At 39.8% G+C, this 24413-nt stretch overlaps 1 protein-coding gene across 1 annotated transcript in view; it reads left to right on the top strand.

Annotated features, from left to right (window-relative positions):
• Positions 1 to 24413, top strand: part of SNTG1 (syntrophin gamma 1) — a 324127-nt gene that overhangs the window by 215763 nt on the left and 83951 nt on the right. The window contains exons 6-8 of the mRNA XM_018564206.1: positions 14596 to 14653; positions 19497 to 19540; positions 19626 to 19667. Coding sequence (XP_018419708.1) covers positions 14596 to 14653; positions 19497 to 19540; positions 19626 to 19667 — 144 coding nt within the window. The remainder of the gene's footprint in view (positions 1 to 14595; positions 14654 to 19496; positions 19541 to 19625; positions 19668 to 24413) is intronic.

Genomic DNA, 24413 nt, shown 5'->3' with positions numbered 1-24413 from the left:
GCAGGGGTAGCCAAACTCCGGCCCTCCAGCTGTGATGGAACTACAAATCCCATGTGGCATTGCAAGATTCTCAAAGCTACAGACATGACTCCCAGAGAGAGATGCATCATGGGATTTGTAGTTTCACCACAGCTGGAGGGCCGGAGTTTGGCTACCCCTGGGTTAGACTAACCAGCATAACAGAACAAGTGGTTTATACAACATTGTGCTTGTCTGCATAGCCTGACAGTGGTGGCTACATGTAACAATTTCACCATACTCAGTATCCATGTGAGTGCAGCATTGTTACCATTACTTTTTCTCCATACATATCCCCTGTTATTGCGCTAGGTTGTGGTGCTTTTGTGTGTTTCTGTTTTTCAGTTCTACTGCATGATACCTTAACCTACCTACAAAAGAGCAGCACAACACCATCCCCCTCCTTCCTTTTGGTTTTAAATATACTCACCCCCTCTTCATTATCCATCCATCCGAGTGTGCTTGGTACACAGTTGTATTGTTTTTCTGACGCACAAGACTAAACTAACTTTACATATCTTTGTCAGTTAACCAATGTTATGATACAGTATGTGCCTAAACATTGCATTAAGTTGTATTGGCTAAAGTTGCCCCTTAAGATGCTTCTGCGTTTTGATGCTACTCTCTCTAGTTATTATTTTAGTACATTTTTCATTGTCACTGTACCCTTCACCTTCCTTTGGATGTCCCTCTGTGTTGTGACCATGAGCTTAGTGTGCTCTTTTGTGTTCTCATTGAAACCGATCTCTAGCTTTATGTCAGTTCAGAAGTTCACCTTTTTGATAGTTTTGCTATATTTCTCTTTATGATCCAGTGTTGGTCCAACACAGAATAAATGACATTTTGACACCAATTGTGTTACTGTACTATACTGTTATAAAAATAAAAAAGACAGGGTTTCTGCAAACTATTCCATAACTCCCTCTATTTTTGGTCCAATAGGAATATTTCTACTTATTTCTTTTTAAAATGTATAGTGTTTTGTGTATGCTTTCTTTTTTAAGTGCAGCACATATTCACCATTACTTGCTTCTGCACTGCTCCAGATAGCCACCAGGAGCATAGTGGAATGCTGGGAATTTACAGGTATGGGTGAGCATGTAACTTGCTTCTCGTAGACTAAGTTCCTTGTGTTTGCCCCAGTGTTCCCACATGGAGCTGGGAAAGGGGTTCTTAGCCCTCTGCAACCCCTGACAAGTCAGTTGGAGATTGCATGGGGCAATATCCCTTGATCCCAGTAGCTAACCCAAGCAACACAGGACCAAGGAAAGGTAGGTATGTACTCCTGGGATTGAGTGACCCCTTTACTGTGCCTTTCATTGGAAAAGAAAATATGAAACGTTATCTGTTTTTTACAAGACTGACTGTAGTGCTTATACACACAGAAGGATCAGAGGAGGGTCACACTACACTCTCTGTTTGTTCTGCATACATGGTCCTGTCTGAAAGTATTTTACATGTGTATTGAAATGTTAACCTGGAGTTCTGGAGTTTTTACAAAATAAAGTTTTGTGCACAATAAAAGTCTAAAATAACTTAATTCCGGGGGCCTGGAAAGAGAACTGTGATGCTGGTTTGTTTAATGCATTTTAATGCAGAAAATAAATTTTGAACAGAAGTAAAGGGTCACTTTTATCCAGAAAACTTGAAAAAAGAGTTCTATATTTCTTTTAAACCACTTTTTTTTAAACAGCTGTCCTGCACCTCAGTAGAATATAAAACCTTCAGAAATATTACATTTTGACCTACTTTTGCTAGGAAACCATAGGCCCAGATGACTGGAGCGATAGTCAAAGAACCAAATTCAACTAATGGCAAAGGATCAGAAGTTAATACAGATATATGAGCAGCATGAGAATAATCCAATAGTTTGGGAAGCTAAAAAAAAGTACATTTTAAACAATCGTCTTTACTGGCTGGTACTGTGTATGTTACACATTTCCACGGAGGGTCCTAATTAACTTGACTGCTAAAAATAATTATCATTTTAGCTACGAATAACCGAAATAAGGTTTCAGCAACAATTAACCTATCAGAATTTACAAGAATAAAATATTGATGGGTAAGATGAAAATCTCAGCCTAAAAAGAGCATCTGTCACTTTAAAAATTATGAAATATTTCTATTATAGGTCACTTTTAGTGGTGGATGCTCACTGCCATTTCTTTTCAACTTCAGTAGCTTCTGTGATATATTTTTTAAGGGCATGGAAGGATAGAGCCCTGCTTGCACAGATATTTTTCAACAAGTTGTAAAATATTCATGTGAGGTTATGAGGCCTTTTGGAGGCCTTATAATCACCTTCTTGGTAGGCTTAAAATTGTTGCTCGAATCAGGAGCATTGCTTTCATTTATCACACAGGAAGGGGGCTATCTTTATAGCTGAAAACTAATTACAATTTGGGATGAGTTTTAGATTCACTGCTACCTTGGATTAGACACAAATCCTGCAGGTTCGAGATTTATGGTCCCGGCAAATTAATGTGCAGAATCAACTGGAAGAATTTTTGTTACACCATAATGCACTGCATGACCTTTGAACTATGGGCAGCTGTCTTAGAAGAGCCAATAACAGGACTTTTGGTTAAGCCGATGCCCTCACTATAAAAGGAGGGCACAGAGTAGCCATAGCTTCAAGGAGCTGGAAGTTGTTGCACTGACAAACTGCATAGGGAGAGATTAGGCTCGGTTAGGAAACTGCAACTTAATTTTGAGTGCTAGCTCTTTCAATCAATCCCTTTGCTACCTGTTTTCCATGGTCTTTCGTTTTATTTTGTCATTCTTAGCTGCTGTCCTGTCCATAACCTGTAAAAATGGGCTTCAGAATCAAATTGGGTGCTGCTGTTGTATGTAAGCCAAACTAATTGTACAGAAAACATAAAAGAAAACAATTAAAGTTGTACAGTTCGGGGATATCGCCACACTTGTAGTTCATTCATTCTTCCTCCTGCCCAAGTTACTGAAAGTATGTACCTTGGTATGGGCAGGGATGGAGAATCTACAGGAGCATTGCACCTGTGATGCACTGATTACAATGTTTTACTGATTCCAATGCAAAAAGAATAATAAATGCAAAATTTTTTTCTTTTGTGGAGATATGTGAACCTTACCTTTTTATAGGATCTGTGTACTTTCAATGTTGGCCTCCTGAAAGCTGCATGAAAAGACCCTCTCCATGCTGTGTTTTTTAATAAATATTTTTGCATTGGTGCATGTCTCCCATGAAAGTACCCAGTTTCCCATGCCTTTTTGTCAGTTGCCTACCCTCTGTACAGTACTTTAATGGAATTCACCTTTAAGTCTGGGTTTGTTGAGTTTCAAACAAGATTTGCTGAACACCTGGTGAATCGAAGCTAGGCAGATTTGCCCACTACTGAATCTAATTGCTTATAGAGAAAAGGAAATGCAACATAGGCTAGAACTATGGGCACAGAAATGTAATAAGTGTGGCAGACTAGCTCTTGTTTATTCATTCATGTCTTTCCAATATAAGTTTTAGTTATGTTAATAAAACAACAGTTTGCCATATGTTGAATACACGGGAGGATGCGATACAATAAAGTAGCTTTGAGGCACACGAAATTGAAATCTGACCCCGTATATAAAATTAATTATTGGTGTCTGTATCATACGATCCTTTTAATACCTTAAATAAAACATTGCATTGTCAGCCCTGAAACTACTTGCATTATTATACAAAGGTTTGCCTTACCCTGGGTAAGGGTTGGATCAATAATAATAAAAACAAAAAAAATGTCTTGTGTGCTCTAGAATCTATAGAATGCAGTTTTAGACTATCTTTTCAGCAGGAAAATTGTCTGAAAATAGAAGCTAGAGTCATTATTAGGATATATGTTGGAGGAACTGACACAATAGAGATCCCAAGGCTGTACCTATACTATCCAAAGATAAATTCAGTTTACAAGCCGTAATGCACTACAGGTGTGAAATATGAACTAGAGACATCTATAAAACATTTTTAATTCATACACGGAAGATTACCACTCAATAGCACTATGCTACAGTACACCTTAATGTGGAAATAACTAGTAACCCCTATAATGAAATCCCTTAATAAAATCTATTGTGTGATGCATTTGCTTATTATGTGGCGACAATTGCATTAGTCTTTAATTGGACATCCTAACATCAACATCAATGACCAAAGTGCAATAATGCACACATCAATTGAATTCAACATTACTGTAAACATATCAGTAAAACTGTGTTCTGATTGGTTGCAGTGAACTTTTGCATATATATGTTTACAGAGTCATTCAAATTCCTGTTGTTAAATTGAGTTATTTTATGAGTATATTTTATATTTAGTTGTTCCTTAGTTTTGCTTATTCTGAACCCCTTTAAAGAAAAAGCAGTGGCATCAGTTACTTCTGGTGCTTATAGTATAATGTATTGCCCGAAGCAGTCACTGTCAATGGTCATTTTGAGTGGTAGAAAAGAAAACACTCAGAAATATGGGGAGTACATACCAACTCCATACAAACATGCAGGTAAAGCCTTTACAGAATTTAAACTCAGAGCCCCTTTGCTAAAAGAAATACTAACCAGAGGCAAGTTGGTCAATCTGTTGCCTAATTTACAGCTGGTGCCATCTCCTAGTGCAGTATGTTTATTGACCAAATGATTAAATAAAAGAGTAACAAGGAAACCATCAATAGGATTAATAACACAGTTTGATGGACCTTATTCGGAATTCGGATGCATCCGAATCTCCGAATTTCCGAAAATTCGTCCGAAACGAATTTCGGAACGAACCGAATCGCAGATGTCTAACAAAGTCTACTCATAGGGAATGGAGGAGAGGGTGGAAGAGAAAGTAAAAGGAATTGGAAGACAGAAGAGGGAGGATAAAGTGGGAAGGGGTGAGAGAGGGGAAAGAAAAAAAAAGGGGATAGTGTAGAAGATTCTATGTGTAAGAGACTCTGGGGGTCACCCAGCATTTAATGGATAACATTGAGATTTGGTAGCCTGTAGCTCTAGAACAAGTCATCCGAGGCTGCCAAACATTTAGGATCCATTCTACTGTTGATACAGTTTTTAACTTCTTTCTCAAGGCTTTGGTGATAGTTATTTTATTAGCAGTGACAATGTGTGGAAGAATAGGCTTATTTAAATGAGCTTTACATTAAATTTTAAACAGATTTGTGCTAAAGTATACGCTAAAGCATACATGGACAAAATTATATTCTGCAGCTAACAGTTTTCTTACACAGGTATATGTCCACTAAATATGTACCATCATGCCAGGTTCAGCACATCCTCTAAAACATGGTGACAGGATGACAGAGATGAACTTGGCTAGGTTTACTGGAGTTCAGTACCATCCCTCCTCAACCCCTCCTCATCTTCAGGACTTCTCCAGAGCCTCTTCCATTCTCTGGAACTCCATACCCCAATCCACTTATCTCCTATTCTGTCCACCTTTAGGTGATCCTTGAAAACTCATCTCTTCATGAAATTCCTATCCCACCTTAACATTATAACTGGAATTGTACTTCTTCTTTAAGTTCATTCCACACAATTATTACCTTTTGTATCACTTGCCCCTCCTACTAGACTGTAAGCTCTAACAGGGCCTTCTTAACCCTCCTGTATTTAAATTGTATTGTAACTGTAGGCACTGTATACTGTAGGCACTGTATAAACTGCAGGCACTATATAAATCCTGTATAATAATAATAATAATTATTATTATTAATATTCTCCAAATCCCCTCCCACAATCAACAGCACTACGATCAACCCCGCCCCTCAAGCCAGAGTGCTCTAAGTAATCCTTGATTCCGAGTTCTTCCCTTAGCCCTACATAAAAACACTAGCTGAATCTTGCCAACTCAACCTCCATAACATTTCTAGAATTCGCCCCTTTTTAACAAATGACACCGCAAAGCTTCTATTTCACTCCCTTGTAATCTCTTGTCTCAACTATTGTAACTCCATCCTTTCTGGCCAGCCACTAGACAAGCTTTCCCCCTTCGGTCTTTCATGAATGCAACAAATAAAATTCACAATACTAACAACTACTTACAAAGTCATCTACAACCCTGCACCCAACTACATCACCAAACTCATCTCAAAATATCACCCAAACCATCCTCTCTGCTCCTCTCAGGACCTCCTGCTCTCCAACTCTCTCATCACCTCCTCCCATGCTTGCCTCCAGGACTTCTCCAGAGTCTCCTAACCTCTGGAACTCCCTTCCCAATCTGCCCACTTATCTCCTATTCTGTCCACCTTTAGACAATCCGTGAAAACGAATCTCTTAAGGGAAGCCTATCCCACCTCACTACAATAACTGTTCTTTTATGTCTTCCAATAAATCAACCTACACAATTATTACCTTTTGTATCACTTGCCCCTCCTACTAGATTGGAAATGACAGCAATCCACGGTTAAGGAGCTACATATGTGAGGTTGATGTTGTCTCAATTAACCCAGCAGTTGTGTTTTTAAAATGATGCAAGTAGTGCTTGAATATTTAGGGCTAATATATAATATCTGTCAGGTTCTGTTGTCATCCTTTTTATGTTGGGCTCATTAGGTGATGGGAGATAGGTAAATAGATTGCTACTGAGACAGTGTTCATAGGGCCGGCATCCAATATCTAGTACGAGGTGTCAACTGGAAGATGCATACTGGCACATATGTCTATAGGAAAGCAGTGCAACATAGGGGCACGACATTGATAGTTTAGATAGAATGTGTCCGCTTGCACATTTGCAAGGAGGTGGAAATCTGTGTCTGGGATGGGAAGGGCTGAGGGGAATTGCAACAGACTAGCTACTGTTGCAGCAGGGTTTATTTATCAGCTTCCAAGAACATAGATATAGAGAGTGCATAACAAAGACATACATAGAAATGTGCAAACAGGCTACAATCACATGTACAATAAAGATGGTGCAACTCCTGGAATAAGGCATACTGTGTATATGTGTACATCTCACAGTGAAGCATATTTCAGATACAAGTTCTTACAACAAATTAAATAAAAATGCATAGGTCATGAATGTTATTCAGGTATGCAAACTCTGAGAAGACAAATACTATTGTAAAAAGGGATATCCTGATACCATTTTTTCAAGACCAGGTATAAGTACTTTCCCTCAGGTACTTGCAGATACCAATTACTGTTACTTTTCTTAAAGAGACATGTGACATTTTTTCTAAAACAATACAGTCTAATGATTTTAGGGCAGTTTCTTTATAATGATGAGGAACTGCAATTCAAACCATGATTATTCAGCAATGGAGAATAGCAACCAGCAATTGCGGACTACCGATCCCATCAATCCATGATTGATACAGCAATTATACAGGGCTGCGTGCAGTCTTACCAGGGCTCCTTTTGGGTCTCACCAGGGCTGCATGCAGATCTCACCAGGGCTATGTGCAGGTCTCACCAGGGCTGCGTACAGGTCTCACCAAGGCTATGTTTGGGTCTCACCAGGGCTGCATATAGATTTTACCAGGCTTCTTTTGGAGCTCACCAGGGCTGTGTTTGGGTCTCACCAGGGCTGCGTATAGGTCTCACCAGAGCTGCATCCGGATCTCACCAAGGCTGCATTGGGTCTCACCAGGGCTGCGTACAGATCTTACCAGGGCTGCGTACAGATCTTACCAGGGCTGCATACAGATCTCACCAGGGCTGCATACAGATCTCACCAGGGCTGCATGTGGGTCTCTCAGGGGCCTGTATCAGCCTGGATACCAATACTAGTATCGGCACTGGGACATCCCTAATTGTAAACACATTTTGTCTTGCATAATATAGTAAATAGAGAAAGGTGAGTAAAGAACAAATAAGAGAAGTAAAGAGAAAATTAAGAAATCCAATCAGTCTGTCTCTTCGATTTGGTTCCCCTCCAGAAGTGTACATAGATCCAAAACAAGCTATAGCATGTCAAACAGGTAATCAGTCATGTTTGTGTAAAAGCAGAGGTTCCATTTGTTTTTCCATAAACCCCATACATAAAAGTTAATCGTATTATTTAAACCAGACGTGAGATATTCAATGTTTTGAACTTCCTTAACTTGGACATGGAAGAAGGCAGCGGTTGTTTCCATTTAAAAGCAATGAGGCAACATGCAGTCGCCAGGATATGGTTAGTCTGCTGCCATTTTGAAAGGACACATGCTCAGTCCAATGTTGCACTTTGCCTTTATCTGGCTATCCAGGTGGCAGGCAGTTTTGGTCAGGTAGTGCAAAACAAATCTTAAACACCCCTTTGGGTTTTTTTTGTTGGTTTTTTTTCTTCACATATTTGAACATACATTCTTCTTCAGCCTAGGTGCTGTGAATCCTGGGCTACTGCAACCGGCAAATTACAAAACTCCTTGGTAAAGTTTAATCCTACACAAACGGGGAGTGTTGAAACTTGCTGGTTACAGCAGACAAATTATTTAAATTCTAAACTATTAAGTTTTGGGTTTAAAAGGAGTAGACCTCTCCCTTTAACCAATAGGTTACTTAGTAATGTTTATGGTTGAATCTAAAATGCTCTTTTTTTTATTTGCTAAATCTTTTAATTGAAATGGTTGGCTGACTCTGAGCTCTCTGCATGTGCATTTAAATTATGTTTTGCATGCATTTTCAAAGCACATGATCAGGGAGAGAGACATAACAAACAATTGCTAGAAAAACACAGGGTGTAAAAATGAATAATGTACAAACCCTCAAATACAGCAGAAGTCAGCAATTTAAATGCATGGTTTCTGTTTGATTCTGTGCAATCTTAACGAGCCTTGAAGAAATACTATAATAGCTTTTTGTCTATTTGGATTTTTCTTTAAGTTATATTTTTTCAAACTGATATTGCCTACATTTTTTCTATTGATATGAAATCTCTGTTTAACAGACAAGCATTTAATGCACAGTGGCGTAGTGGTTAGCCTGGGGTCCCTGGTTCAAAACCCAGTCAGTACACTAGTTGCAAGGAGTTTGCTTGTTCTCACGGTGCTTGCAAGGGTTTCCTCCAGGTACTCCCGTTTCCTCCCACACTCCGAAAACATGCTGGTAGGTTAGGTATTGGCTCCTGTCTAAATCAGCCCTATATGTATGTGTGTGAGATAGGGACCTTAGATTGTAAGCTCCTCGAGGGCAGGTGCTGATGTTACTGTGCACCATGTAAATGCTGCAGAAATTGTTGGCGCTATATAATTACCTGTAATAAATAAATAAAAACACCACAAATGGCCTATCAAGGACACTGCATTAATCCTCTCCAACAGATCAGGAGAGAGAAGCAGAAGAATAGAACAAGGCATATTTAGGGAGGAGACTATACTTGTTGTTGATCAAACTAACACAGTTATTCACTAAAGGGTGAAGAGTTTGGAGAAGGCAGGAGAAGTGAACAATCTAGGTCAACATAGCTGATTTGGGAAAATTCTCCAATTCAGCTCACTTTCCAGTTCAGCTACTGTATGTTGTTCTAGTTTCTTTACTTCTCCTGCATTCTCTACACTTTTCACCCTTTTGTGAATAACCCTGTAAGTTTAAAGTATATCTAAACCCAAGAACAAAAATGTAATATAGTGCAGCTTACTAGTCAATAGATTTAGAAGTTGCATTAGTTTTCTTCTTTTAAGGCTAAGTACATTTTCTACCAGCACAGAAAAATGCCTGTTTCTCCTGACAGAAATCCTTGTAACTCCCTGAACTGATATCTTAGAACAACATTTTCATCTTTCTTCTCTATCTTCTGTGAACCCGTATTGTGGAGAAATAAGTTGTAGAGGGGGAGTGTTTGTAGTTTAAATCTGCAAAGTAACCAAGGGTGACCACTATGTTCCTCCATAGATACAGTGATTGTTGTCACTCTAAGACAGGGAATGTGTTATTGGCAAAAATCACCAAGTGAAAATAAAGGAAAAAAGTCTGAACCAGCCACCACATAAAGACTGTTAAGCTGCAATAATGTTATATTTTTTGGGTTTAGATACACTTTAATACTGGAACCTGCAGGAAGAAAAATGAGAATGGAAGCTCCAAATCACAATTTGGAATTTTCACAGGGTTGATGGCACTCTTCCTGCCCTCTTGTGACAGTGGTTGTCAGGATGTGACTGGACTTCTCTTTCCTGCTCCACTTTTTCTGCTGGACTGTACACTTGTTTTCCCATGTCTCATACTTTTTCTCTTCATCCTGCTACTCTGCTCTCCCCACTCCCTCCCATCTTGAGCTGTCATGTGTGTCTCTGGCAGCTCAGAGGTTCTCCCCAATGATACTGCCATAAACCTAGCAGGAGACAAACATTGTGGCTGCCATTGCTGAGCTCTGTTTCTGATGATGCTACTTTGCTGCCTTGCTGGCTATTTTTTCTCAATGCCTTGAGTCACCGACCTTACCTGTGGCAAGAATAGGAAGGCTTATGCATGACTGAATTTCAATGAATGGGTCAGCATGTTTGTTCATAACTCAGGACAGTATAATGTTGCAAATTGTGTTGGCTGTAGACTACTTCTCTGTATATTTTATTTCAAACAGCAACATATAAGGACTGATTTTTCCATTGTCGTGACACCAGTCATCACACATGTTAACTGTATTACTGCCTAATACAATCCTAGTCAGTCTGCGTTGAGCTTATACAGGGTTTCTGCTTTGCTGAGTCTTGAATTGGGCTTTAACAAACAGAACAGGCTGTGTTTGAGTATTGTACCGTTATAATTAAAGGATAACTACTAGAGATGCACAGATACCAGTTTTTCGGTATCGATATTTATGTTTCCGGTACTTCCGGTAGCATGGAGCCGGCTTCCCAGGCAATCAGGAACCCAGCCAGTGTGTCATTACCCACTACCCGGCTTCCTGATTGCCCAGGAAGCTGGCTCCATGCTGTTTGACCGGCTCCATGCTGATTGGCTGGGAAGCCAGCATCCCAGCCAATCATCATTCAGGAAGCTAGGAGGTGAGTCATTACCCGCTGCCCAGCTTCCTGATTGGCTGGATCCATGCTGCTTGGCCAACTCAATGCTGATTGATTGGGATGTCGGCTTGGTCTTGCCCAAATACTCGGTATCGGCACAGATACCAATACTATTATCGGTATCGGTGCATCCCTAATAAGTACACTTTCAAACTCTTTTCCCCTACTCCCACCTCCTTCCCCATACCTGATGCATACTTAACTTTCAATTGTTTCTGCTGCCTTCAGGGTTTACTATCCCAATATTATAGCAATGCCTACATAGTAGCTTTCCATAGGGTTCTTTGGAACCTTTTCCCTGAGGGTCTAGACTCTAGTTAATTTGTATTGAAGTTGTAGTCTAACACAGGAGCAAGCTAGGTGAAGAACCATAGGGAACACACACAGGGACCATGGGGAACAAAAGTAGCCACCCTCCAGAAGGAAGGTCATTGTCGGCACCAATTCAGAGATGATTTGAGGATCTCCAGCTGAAAGATACACAAATAAGATACATTTCTGTTAATAGTTAATGTACTTGACTGCATTTCTAAAGTTTAACTGCGGAGTTTGGAGTCACTTTAAGGCAGAAATCACTAAATGTATTTCTAAATGAAACTTAAATTAGAGTACCTGAGTTTCTCTTGATATCTGCTTACTGTACTTAGAGCACTAGACCGGCAGAAAAAGTGAAAGTACTAGCAGCAAGTCAAGCACTGCTACATGCAGATGTGCTGACAGTGAACATGCTGACAGGAAGAGAAAGTGAGGATGATATCATAAATGTGCTGTTGCTCCCTCATTGTCCAGTCAGCCAGGGGTCCTTGCAATGAGGAGTTTCATCCAATGTACTTACCTTAACTAAGCTGTGCTGCTACTTTAATGAAGTTTAAGGACCTGGCTATACTGTCTTTCAGGGGTAGCTGGATTACAAAGCTTGCTGTACGGATTTACAAACCTTTTGTTAGGTAAAACAGTTCTCGTATGCCGTATGTATTTCAATTTTGTAGTAAGCAAAGTTCAAAGCAGCTTTCCCACTGTTGTCTCTGCTGCCTCTGTAAAAGGCCTAGTGGCCTGTGCCCCAAAAGCACATTTCCCTTTTTTTATTTTCTCCATTCTGAATTACCAATTGAAGGAACTGGCACATACTGTATTTTCTAGTTCTTTATTTTTTTCTGAAAATGTGTTTGGTGACATATTGGCACATTATTGGGATTATCTCAATTGTAACAACCCTATTTACTATCATGACACCATGTTTGTGTGGTATAGTTTGCTCTAGTGTTATTTGGTACGCAATAACTTTTCTCTGTTTATGGATCGGGTCATGGAGGGCATTTCTGCCTGGTCATATTTATTGTTTTATCTATTTGTTTTTTTACATCATTACTTGTATTTCTTGAAATTATGCTCATGACAATGTAAATCTTTATCCTGTCTTGCCTAAAAGGTTTGAAACTTGTCACACAGCTGCAGACAGGCAAGGGCAAATACTGTTGTGTGAATTACTATTTTCAATATTTACTGCCCATTGTTCAGTTGATTGTTATACTGCAGACAACAAACTTTAACAATTCTCAGAATGTTTACACAATTTATTACATAACAATTTAGAAGACTGAAGCAGAAGCAATACAAGTTTCCTGTCACCACCTTCTACCTTGACAACTAAACACAGGCAGGCAATCTGTATTAATTGTACTTAGAGAAACAATGTCTGCCACAGCAATTTGAGACTTCTAAGCAAATATATTAGTGCCACAATACATCCAGTAATTCAACACTTTCCCCAGTGTTTGATTATAAGACTTCCAGGTTGACTGCAAAGTAGATTTGTCCTTAACTTATTTTTGGTTTTAATCATAGTGAAGAAGGGTTCTAACCACTGTCACATTTTTTTATTGCCGAGAGATTCCTCATGTTTAGGCTTTCTCCTCACTTCTTGTCCTGGTGACCACACCTGAGGTGAGCGCTCTAAAATAGTAAAACCGACATCAATAAAAACTTGACAGCGGTTCTTATTCCTGCCCACTGCATATCCTAATATATATTTATTTGTTTTGAATAGAGTGCAGGCTTGTTAAAATCTCTGCTACATTTTGTTTTTGCTGTCTGTTCACAAATGCATGGGAAGTAAGCAATAATATCTCCAAAGAGACGGGAAATCCCACTTAGACGATTGTCACCAGAGCAGCTGTCCCCATTTGGAAGAATATTCCTGTATTGCTGTTCGTGTAAAATGTTTTATCCCAGTGACAGTGGCCAGTGCTCATTTTTTGCAAAGTTTCAGATTTATGAACAATTAGCAGAGCCATAGACCCTGCAAATCTCTGTGAATGGTCATTCTGTGAGATTGGATGCCTGCATGGAACATGTATTTTCTTTATAAGTCCAATGTAATTTCGAAATAACATCATTAAATGTTGCAATACATACATCTTCCCTGTGCTCCTCAGCTCCATCTAGTGGCCATAATGTGGTATTTTACAAATAGTACATTCAAATCAGAAAGAAAATGTACTAATAATGTTTGTTTTGGAGACCATTGCGCACAGAACAAACACCATGAAGTTTGGCACTACTAATGGCCCTGCAAATTGTTTATAAATACACATGTAAAGTAAGTATACAGTTAAAGCCCAACTACTTCTTAAATGAGACAAACAGCCACCTTCTGCCCTGCAACTATTTTCTTTAAAGGAGAACTATGGGGTTAAGGCTTTTCCCCATAGTTCTCCTTAGGGTAACGGGAGGACACAAACTAGCGTCCTCCCATCACACTAGGCACAGCATATTGCGAGGTGTAGCTCGCGGTATACTGAGACGTCGCAGCTGAAGCGGATCCCGACAACTATGCCGGTATCCGCCCAGCTGCGTGACTGACAGCTGGCTCTGCCTATCTAGAGGCAGAGCCAGCTGTACCCCCTCCCCGTCCATTCCACCAGTCAGCGCTGGCGGATCGGGGAGGGGGGAATCCAGCCCCTCCCCTGTCACGGCAGAGAGCCGTGACAGGATCGAGAGGTGAGCGAACGCCAGTATGTGTTCGCTCACCTCCCGATCTACTGAGCCGACCTATGACAGTCTCATTGTCACAGGTCGGCTAGAACTATGAGGTGAGTGAAAATCACTCACCTTATAGTTCTCCTTTAATACTTGATGCGTACCCTTAAGATTCTCTTCTTTTTCATTAAGCAATTTTTTTTAACATACAGACAGGTTTTCCTACAGTGTTTTTTTCTTTTTTCTCTGAGGTCTGTAAGCTGTGTCACCACACTTCCCTTGCCCTCTTTGCCTTTTCTGGCAAGGTTTGCATCTTACCTGTCACCGGGTGTCTGTACACTTGACAACAACTGAAGCAAATCTCTGTGGGACTTAATGTCAGGTTTGAACATTTCTAACAAGGATAAGGCACTATGGTTCATGCTCAGATGTAAGCAAGGAATGCAGGTTACAGCAGTTCATATGCAGCACACAAGATAGGAGCATACTTGTGTGTATGTGGGCTAGCACAAAACATTTTATCAATAATTTTGTTGCTGAATGCCTGAGCACCTTATAATGCTATTTATCATGTTGTTTTCAGAATAATAGCTTTAATGCTTGCTTCCTACATGTACAACTATAATTTCTATTTTATGTATTTTTCTAGGGAGGAGCTGAACATAACATCCCAGTTGTTATATCAAAGATATCCAAAGAACAAAGAGGTATGCTAAATGTATATGGATGTAGGAATATCTATGAAAATTCCAAACATTGCTGCTAAGGTTTGAAAGTGTGCAAAGTGTAAAGTTTGAAAGTGTGCTCATAATATTTTTTTTAATAAAAACATTTCTGAGATATACATGGAGGCTGCTATTGCTACTTCTCATTCTGGAAGTGCTAGGTGCCTGGCTGCCAGGTTTACTATTTTGCATACCTTTACCTGGAACAAGTATGCAAAGGATGTGACTATATAAGTCATGGCAGAAGTTCAAACCCTTCCTCACTCCACCCAAAAAAGCCGAAGGGAAATTTGATTTGATTTCTTTCTGTTATTTGATTTCAGTTCTGTTATCACGAACTGAGATAATATTCTGTTTATTCAAACTTTATGCATTCATTTCTTCACTGATCTTTTACCTAATAAGATATATAAATATAGTTTCATTTTCTAACAGCAAATGTAAGAAATCACAAGTATTGTAATACTGGTTGTCTGGTTTAGACTGCTTTTGCAGTAAATACAAAAGCTAGAACCAGACACTGGAAAATATACTGTACTCTACAATAGACTAGAATGTCATATATGTCAAAATCATTAGATATTCTCCCTAATCTAGACCTTTGCAGGGAAACTCAACAAGTTCACTTTAACCGCCTCATGGCTGGCCCCTGTCAAAATACGGCCAGCCGGAAGCTTCCTAGATGTAAGTGGGCGTATTCAAATGTCTCGCCAGGACTGCCCACTCGCGCATGTCGGAAAACTGCCTAAATTTAAAAACAGGCAACGATGCCTGTTTACATACAAACGATCTGCTCGCTATAGAGCAAGCGGATCGCTTGTATGGGGTTTCGATCAGAGCGCCCCCCCCCCTCTTTGCGGCCCCCCCTGGTCCCAGGCTCCGTTGTGCCCGGTGCGAGCCCGGGACCAGCATAGTGGCTCCGTGACAGGGGATCAGAGGGAGATCGGTACACGATCTCCGTACGATTCCCTCTCCACTGTCAGAATGCTGAAGTGATGTATGTTACATCACTTCTGCATTCTTGTGTCACTCTACGGCTTCAGACACTGGAGAGAAGCTGATGAAGCAGGTCTCTGCCTCATCAGCTTCTTTGGGGGGTCCTAGGTGACATTATGGGTCTTGGAGACCCCTGATGTCTCCATAAAGAGGACCTGTCACCTCCTCTTTGCTATCACATAGGTGGTTTTCTTAGCCCCCTATGTGATAGCAATAAAGTTAAGTGGAAAAAAAATAGGAAAAAAAAATTAAAGTTGCAAAAAAAAATTAAAGTTACACATGAAAAAGAATTAAAAAAACACAAATGTTTTTTTAAAATCCCCACCCATGCATTGGGTGCACATACGTGCAAAAATGACGATTGCGGCCATTACGCCGCACATGTTACATATCGCCACAGACGTCGCAGCGAGAGCAATAATTCTCGGGCCATTAATTTCCCAACAACACTAAACTGAACAGCGGTAAAAGCTTTTAAAGCGTCGCCTATGGTCAATTTTGGGTATGGTAGTTTTTTGCGATTTCGCAGGTGCGCGCAATTTAAAACTTGACATGTTTGGTGTCTATTTACCCGACGTGACCCCGTCTTTTATATGTTACCAAAAAATTGGGTAATAATAATTATTTCCTAACATAATGTAAAAAAACAAAACTTTTTTTCTTTGTCAATGTAAAAAATGTGTCAGTCATTTATGAACAGAACCTGAAAACTAGCTCAGTCATGAAGGGGTTAAATACCACCAAAAGAAAGCTCTATCTGTCCCCAAAAAATTGTATTTATTTCATTTCAGTAAAGCGTTGCATGAGGTAATAAATGTCAGTCAAAGTATTGCAGCGCTGAATTCTGCAAAATGGCCTGGCCAGGAAGGAGTTTAAACACCTGGTCAGCAAGTGGTTAAAAGCAGCCCCACCAGCAGCACAGATTCACATATTCTTCTCTTCTTAAAAAGAAATACTCAACAGGTGACTCCTCCTTCTCTCCCATTTTACAGTGCTGGTGCTTGGCGATTTGGCCACTTTTGTTCCCAGTACTATTACATGGGGATAAGGGGGTAATTCAGAGCTCACTACTAAAGACAGAATGGAGCAGTGGGGGAATGAATAGAAGCAGCTGTGGGACTCTTGTTCAAGAGTATCTAAACCCAAAAACAAAAAAAATGAATACATTGCAGCATACCACTTCGTAGATGAGGTGCCTGCATTTTTTTTTTTTTTTTAGGCTTTTTCCCATTATTTTCTCCTGGTATTCCTGCAAGTCCCCTGTTCATTTTTGCCACCCAGGCTGGACTTCAAACATGCCTGCCTGTGTTCATCTACATTACATTGGAATTTATGGTATTGGTAATTTATAGAAGCATTATAAAGATTGTCGATTCTGTCTGTTAAGTTTCCAAGAAGAGACAACCACACTGCATTTCGAGCAAGGTCAACTGGTAGTTTCTGCACTTGCTTAAAATGTTTTTAGCCTGAAAAAGAAGAAACCAAATTCAACCACCACATCTAAGGACTTGTAAGGTGCAGTATACATTTTGTTCTTGGGTTTAGTTATCCTTTAAAATTAACCTGCTGCTTTGCCCTAAATGGGCAAGGAATAGGTTCCCTTCATAGGGATATAACAATAATAGAACAAATTAAATGGGTGGAGGACTAGAAACCTGTACCAGGTGACAATCCTTTCTAACTAAGTGGCAAAATAGTATAATTCAAGCTAGGCCGTATTAGTCTAGTTGGAAGATCATAGTGCTATACAATATGAACATCCCAGGAAACAAGTATGGAAAAATCCCCTATAGTTCAGTGGAAGCAATCACACTGCTGAACTTTTATAGCGTAATAGGAAATGATAGTAAAAGTCTATTAAAACCCAGTAAAACAACACAAATATATTCATTATAGCCTAATGGAAAAACTGTGTAGGGATCTCTGGTAGGTTAATGGAAACATTGTGCTATTCTGTAGCTGCTATAGCTGCCAACATTCATACTGCTCATCTGTGTAAAGGCAACAAAAAAGGGTAATAATACACCAAGGGGCTAAATATAAAACAGCCAAATGGCCTAAGTGGAACTTTGATATTTCTACTATAAAGAAAGATCAATTCTCCAGCACATTTATAAAGTACAGCAGCGTTTTCTATAAATGTGCTTTCTGTTTCAGATTCTCCATGCACATGAAGCCCCATTCATTTTAATAAACTGAGGGGAAAAAAATCACTTGCAGAAGGAGGAAACCTGTCGCATGACTTATGGGTCATGTGACCGGGCTCTCCTCCTATCTCCTACCAGCTTTATGCATAAAACACTATGAAAAACACCAGAGCTTTCAGAAAAGACCGTAATTTTATAAATTAAGCACAGAATGCTGGTCTGTTATAAAGTGGCCCTTTAATGTGTAGTAGGCCAACTTGCTTAGCACTTCATTGTAAATGATAGAAGCCGTGATCATACAACCACTGTGTCTGAGCCATATACCCTGCCTGCTGTATTACAGATTTGAATTAATAGGCTTAAGGAACAAAGTGGGATCATTATAGGGGCCATTTCTTCCTCCCGACCTCCCCCTTGCCAACACACCCTCTGCACAGCACCCTTTTAGTCATTGCAGCATGGAAATATATTTGCATGAAAAAGCTAGCAAATAATAAAATGAAACCTGCAAGTATTAAACAAGATATTTTCTCTGCCAGTGTACTATAATTAGCCTGCCTGGAGAGCAGTGACTCTGCAATATGTAAATAAACCACATGCATGCATCCTTTTCATTTATCTTTTGAAATGATTTTCCATGTGGGTTTTTGCCTTGATGAACAAAGTACACATGTTTTTTTTTCCAAGAGTCATTGCAAAGCTTTCCAGTCTCTGTGTGATGACTGGATAATGAAAAAATAAATTATTACTTGGGGAAAAATTAAAGGCAAATTGAATTATACCACTGTGGCAGATAGATGCATCCTTCTCCATGCTAATCAAGAAAATGCAATCTCTGAATACCAAAATTACCAAGTTTGTGACTCCCGCAACTGCCCATAGGAGACTGAAGAGGATTAATGTGTTCTTCCCGGGTGTTGCACTTTTGGCAGCTAGAAAATGAGTTTCTGTATCTTACATTTGGCTTTCTCAGTATGGTAAACCCTGTAGAGTAGAGAGAAAAATCATATTTTCTAACATTTTCAGCATGACTGTTATTTACAACCATAGAAGTTTCTAATGTTTTTTCATGTTAAAGTAGAACTAAAGGTAAAATAAATTATGACTTATATGATGCAGTCTGTCACTAGCATTAACACAGCAGCTTGTGTTTATCTCTCCAGAGTCCCCCTGTAACATAGTTTGATTACCTTTTGATTCTGCTAGTTATTTTTCAACTGCTTTTAGCATACCAAGCTGTCCAGCAAAAGTGGCAGATAGAGGGTTAAGAATAACCATTTAACACTGACAGAGGAGCTTACAATGCATAGAGTTAAAACTGTGTGTCCCAAAAATGAAAAATATTTTACTGTAATTGCTTAAAAAGTGCTGGCTGTAACTCTGCTTTAATTTGTTAATCACTTATGTAAAGTCCACCTGAATCTACTTGTCCATCTAAAACTACCCTCTCCACAGGATGACAATGCTGCTTCTCCATAGATATAGTGGAGGAGTGAGCATAGCCACATTAGACAGGGAAGGTGTTACTGGCCAGGTGATCACGTTAAAATAAAGACAATAGCATAAAAAGAAAACTATTGCAGCCCCCACATCTAAGGCTTGGTAAGCTGCAATATATTACATTTTTGTTCTTGGATGTAGATACATTTTAAGTAATCTGATTACATTTATATAATTTACAGCAGAGCTCTCAGGACTTCTTTTCATCGGAGATGCTATTCTACAGGTAGGGTTGCCAAGTGTTTCATGTCAAGTCCTTCATTTTTAATAACTGTGTAACAACAAATATTAAATATTGTATCTTATTACAGATCAATGGTATTAACGTGAGGAAGTGCAAACACGAAGAAGTGGTAAGATTTTCATTTAATTTGATGGTTTTTCTATAGGTGCTCCTGCCTGGAACTTTGCAAAACATGTGATTGGTGCAGGGAGAATGTTTAGATATTGTCACAAACTGTTTAGCTCTAAGGCCTTTGTTAATGTTAGTCATATTAATGGTGGGAGGACTATTGTCCTTAATCAATAAAGCCATGAAAAGAGCTATAACCTATACCAAATAAAATACATAGCTGCCCTTAAAAAAAAAATGTCATCATCATTTTTTAGAACATAAAAATCTATTCAAACAAGCATTTTAAAGTAACGCATTGAATAAACAAATTGTATTTAGTCACAGAAAAATAAAAAACAAGTGTCGCACACAAGCTCCTCCCCGAGCCATTGGGTGCTGATGCCAGAAGGAGCTCATCTCTGCTCCAAAGACGATCCACCCTACAGAAGACAGAGACCGACTGCATATCAGACTTCCAATGAATGTGAAGAAATTGAATGTACCAGACACAATAAGACAGAGATCCCTGACTGCTGAGCTCCTCCTCTTATGACCTTCATCTATTATTCTTATTAATAATTGGCACACATTGCCACTGTTTGTGATAGGAAAGCTTTAAAAGTAAAAAAACAAAACAAAAAACCCAACAGATGTACAGTTCTTGACACGTTTCCTGGAGTAATGTCCACTTCAGAGGGTTATTGAGGTTGTGACTGGGTCAGTCCACTCTGCTGGCAGAAGCATCTTTCTGTTTTACCTATAGCTTTCTCCAGTTGCCCCTAGAACCACTTGATACCTTACTGTAACTGGGTGATCTGCAAAAGAAAATGAATCACAAGTGGCTTACATTTTTCTTCTTTACTGGATATAATCTCTATATAGTGTTGTGCACATCCTATTTGGTAAGTTTCATTTAGTGAGAACAGCTACTGAATTTGGCTGGAGTCTTTTATTAATTTATGCTGGCTGGGTGGAGTCACACAAACTACATTTCCCGTTATCCCAATTACAATATATTCATGCTGTTCCTCATTATCATTAATAATGTATGGGTTGTGTGGGAGGAGACAATTCTTATAGACCGATGAAGGACACAAGAAGCAGTGCTTCTGGGAAGCAGGGAGTTCTGGGAAGTGCACCTCCCAGCCATGCTCTTTGCTGAAGTACAAAGAGTGGCATCAGTGCTAGGTTTTCAGCAGGACTGTATGGCAGATGCAGAGCTGTGGCTTTGAAATATGCAGAGAGACTGAATCAGAGCATTGTAGGTATTAGGAATTTGTTTTTCTATGCTCTAAATTTATAGTTTAAAGGTACACTTTAAAGCTAACACCCAATCACTTTAGAGGGATGGAGGCTAGTTACCTCTGTCATGGGTCAATGCAGTTTATTTTATCCTTACAGCTTACAAAGTGGGCTTTTAGTTCGCTAGGCAACACAGTTCCCACTGTACCTTCATGTTGCGTCTCCGCTGTACCTTCATGTTGCGTCTCACTGTCTTTGCTTGCCCATTCACAAAACACAGACTGCGATGATGCTGCACTGGTGTGTTTTGCTTTTTTTGGAAAACTTAGATGAGTTAGGCACATCACCAACGCTGGTGTCTATCCTACTTCTAGCACTGTTATCATAGAAGGAGGGGGAGCGAAAGTACAGTGGGAGCTGTATTATCTGGTTCAAATAAAAACCTAATTTTTAAATTGTAGGAATAAAATAAACACTGGATTCACACATGCTAGTGGTAACTTTAGACAAACTTGTCTAAAGGATTTTGAAATGTTGGCTCTGGGTATTCAGCTTTTAAAGATAAAAATACCCATCCCTGCATTTAGATATTCACCTACCAAAGCCTTCTTCACCCAGGCATCAATAAAGAGCCCACCACAACTCCAGATTTCCGGTTACAAAAGTGAGTTGGGCTGAGTGATTTAATATACTTGAGTGCTTAGTGAAGCCTTGGAAGAGTTGTCTCTCACATCTCAGTCCATGGCAGCAATGCCCCTTCTCCAAGACCCTTTCATCTCCCTAATAAAAGAACTAAAATAACTGCTTGAAATAATAAAAACAAATGTTTTAGTAAGCTGGATATGATTTCCATGTACAAAATGTTTAATGGTGGTAGCAACATTAGCGATAAACTGTTTAAAATTAACTCCGTTACAAAAACTAGAGGCCATCACCTAAAATTGATGGAAAAAAAATTCCAGCACAAGGGGCGAAGGGGGTTCTTCACAGTAAGATCAGTTAGGGTCTGGAACTCACTGCCACAGGCGGTGATTTCAGCAAATAATGTGGAATTGTTCAAGAAACTTTTGGACGATTTCTTAAGGGACCGTAATATACAGGGGTACGGGTACTCCTAGAATGAGATCCTAATAGGTTGGACTTGATGGACTAATGTCTTTATTCAACCTCAAATACTATGTAACTATGTAATGGGAAAACAACTCTGTATATTTAATTATCACAACTTTAACATTGATCACATTTCTAAAGCTAGTCATGTTTGTAAAACAGCATAAGCACCATCACCTCTTATAGATATTTTCCTGAGAGTTTTAGACAATGTTAACTGTGTTCACAATCACAACACTTTATTGCACATTACTGTTTTGAATTGTAGTTGAAAAAATGATTTGTTTAATGTGTGCCAGTGCCAATTTTCATTGTCTGGAATTGTTTAGAAGATAAATCTGCAAATCACTTTTTATTGTGTTTCTGCCTGGCTTTTGATAATTAAAATGGCTCTGACAGTTGAGTCTGTTGCAGTTTCTACGTGACCCGCAAAGGGTAATCTCAGATTAAATGGGAGCTGTTTTCTTTCTGTGTACTTTGTCTGGAAACCATTTATATGTAAGGGATCATATATGTTGCCTGACTGCAATGTCACATTGGCCTTTTTCATTATTTGAAGTGAACCTATGAGCTCAGTTTACCTTGGGAAGTGGCCCCAGGTCCATAGAGCAGGGTGGTGGGCAGACTCATTAGGCAGTAGGAAGGCTTGGTGCGTGGAAGTAGGTGAACCAAATATCAAGCACAGAGTTTGTGGTTGATTCAAGTATAATAATGCACCAAGAAGATAGCGCTGAATACTGAAAAATGGCCTAGATGGGAAGGGGGTTTAACACCGCGGATGTCAACTGGTTAAGCAACCTTTATGGAAGCCCCAGGAGGTGCATGATCTATAGGCTTGGGGCACCCTTACTTGAAACTTACCAATGAATTTCACTGGTCGGCATGCATTACTTTATTAGCTTTATGTTGTAAACACCATTTTAAAAAGAGAGTGAAACGTGCAATATTTGCTGTCTAGCTACATAAACACCATTTTAAAAAGAGAGTGAAACGTGCAATATTTGCTGTCTAGCTACATGTTTGTATCCAATTACTGGTTCTGCCAGTACCCAACATGCTATATAACTGTCTTTAGCTTTTTTGAGGCCAAACGTCTAGTTTTTCTCTGTGTTGCCAGCACATAATACTATGTATATACCTCAAATCCATAACATGCCTAAGAACCCCTGTTCCCCTACTGTCTGAAACATGAAATCTTCAAAGCTTCCTTGACCTTCTTACTCTGATATAAAGTATCAGCTGATGTGTAAGGGTTCATAGAAATTCCAAATGGGATTACCTCTAATTACATATAGCATAATTTATATGCAATGTGACAAAAGGTTTATGGGCACCTGACCACCTACACATCTATCATACCTATAATATGGCCAAAGGTATGTTGACTTCCCTCCAAATTATTGAGTTTACAGTGAGGCATACTTTTAATGCTACAGCGTACAATTTTACATTTTATACAATTGTGTACTTTCAACCTTTTCACTTCAGATCTGTCATTCACTCGGCTGCCCTCGGCAGCTTCGTGAATAGACCCCATAGTTTAGGGAAGGCCCTGTTCTATTCCTACGTGACTGTGGCCCAGTTCACAAAGCTCCATAAAGACATGGTGGGATGTGTATGTTGGGTATTAACCGGAGTAGTGTGCAGAGACCATTGATCTCAACCCTATTTAACACCTTTGGAATTTATTGGAATGACCAATGTGAGCAGGTTCTCCTTATCCAACATCAGTACCTGGCCTCACAATTTCAATTAAGCATAGGCACGCTCTAAGATCTTGTGAAAAACCTTCTAATGTGCGGTTTTATGTGGGCTGTGCCAGGTCTTAGGAGCCTGTGCGGGTCTCAGGTGGGCTGTGCGGGGTCTCACCAGGGGTCCAGTTGGTCTTGCGGGCTGCTGCAGGTGGCATGGTTTCAGGAAACAGGAGGAGACGTGCGGCTGGCCCTGTAAACAGGTGCCACGGTTCACAGGAAGGCTGCCGCGGTCCCTCACTTGCTGGTGACCTTGGCAGGCTTCCTGTGAACCATATTGCTTGTTTACAACACTGGCTTCACTTTAAAAATGTAAAGCGCTGGCATCAGCGTTTAGTATCAGGGCATTTTCACGGGTATATCTGTATTGGTGCATCCTTATAATGTAATGTTGATTCATACAATGTTTCCTAGAACAAATATTGTTTCCTAGAACAAATATTGTTTCCTAGAACAAATAAAAGGCAGGAAATACTGTCTATAGCAGGGGTCGGCAACCCCCGGCACGCGTGCCCGGCTTGGCACGCGAGGCCACATCGGCTGGCACGCAAACTAATTTTTTTGCATTTGAGAGCTTGCTCGAGCCGGCTGTCAGATTGAAGTCCCACCCACCTCCCTGACGGGACCAGTTGACGTTCGTGCGCGGAGCCGCACTGAGGAGG

The sequence above is a fragment of the Nanorana parkeri genome, unplaced genomic scaffold (genome assembly GCF_000935625.1).
Source record: "Nanorana parkeri isolate BGI_ZX_2015 unplaced genomic scaffold, ASM93562v1 scaffold735, whole genome shotgun sequence".
NCBI classification, from domain to species: Eukaryota; Metazoa; Chordata; class Amphibia; order Anura; family Dicroglossidae; genus Nanorana; species Nanorana parkeri.
The sequence above is the reverse complement of the archived record's forward strand: the minus strand, read 5'-3'. Positions and strand labels throughout refer to the sequence as shown.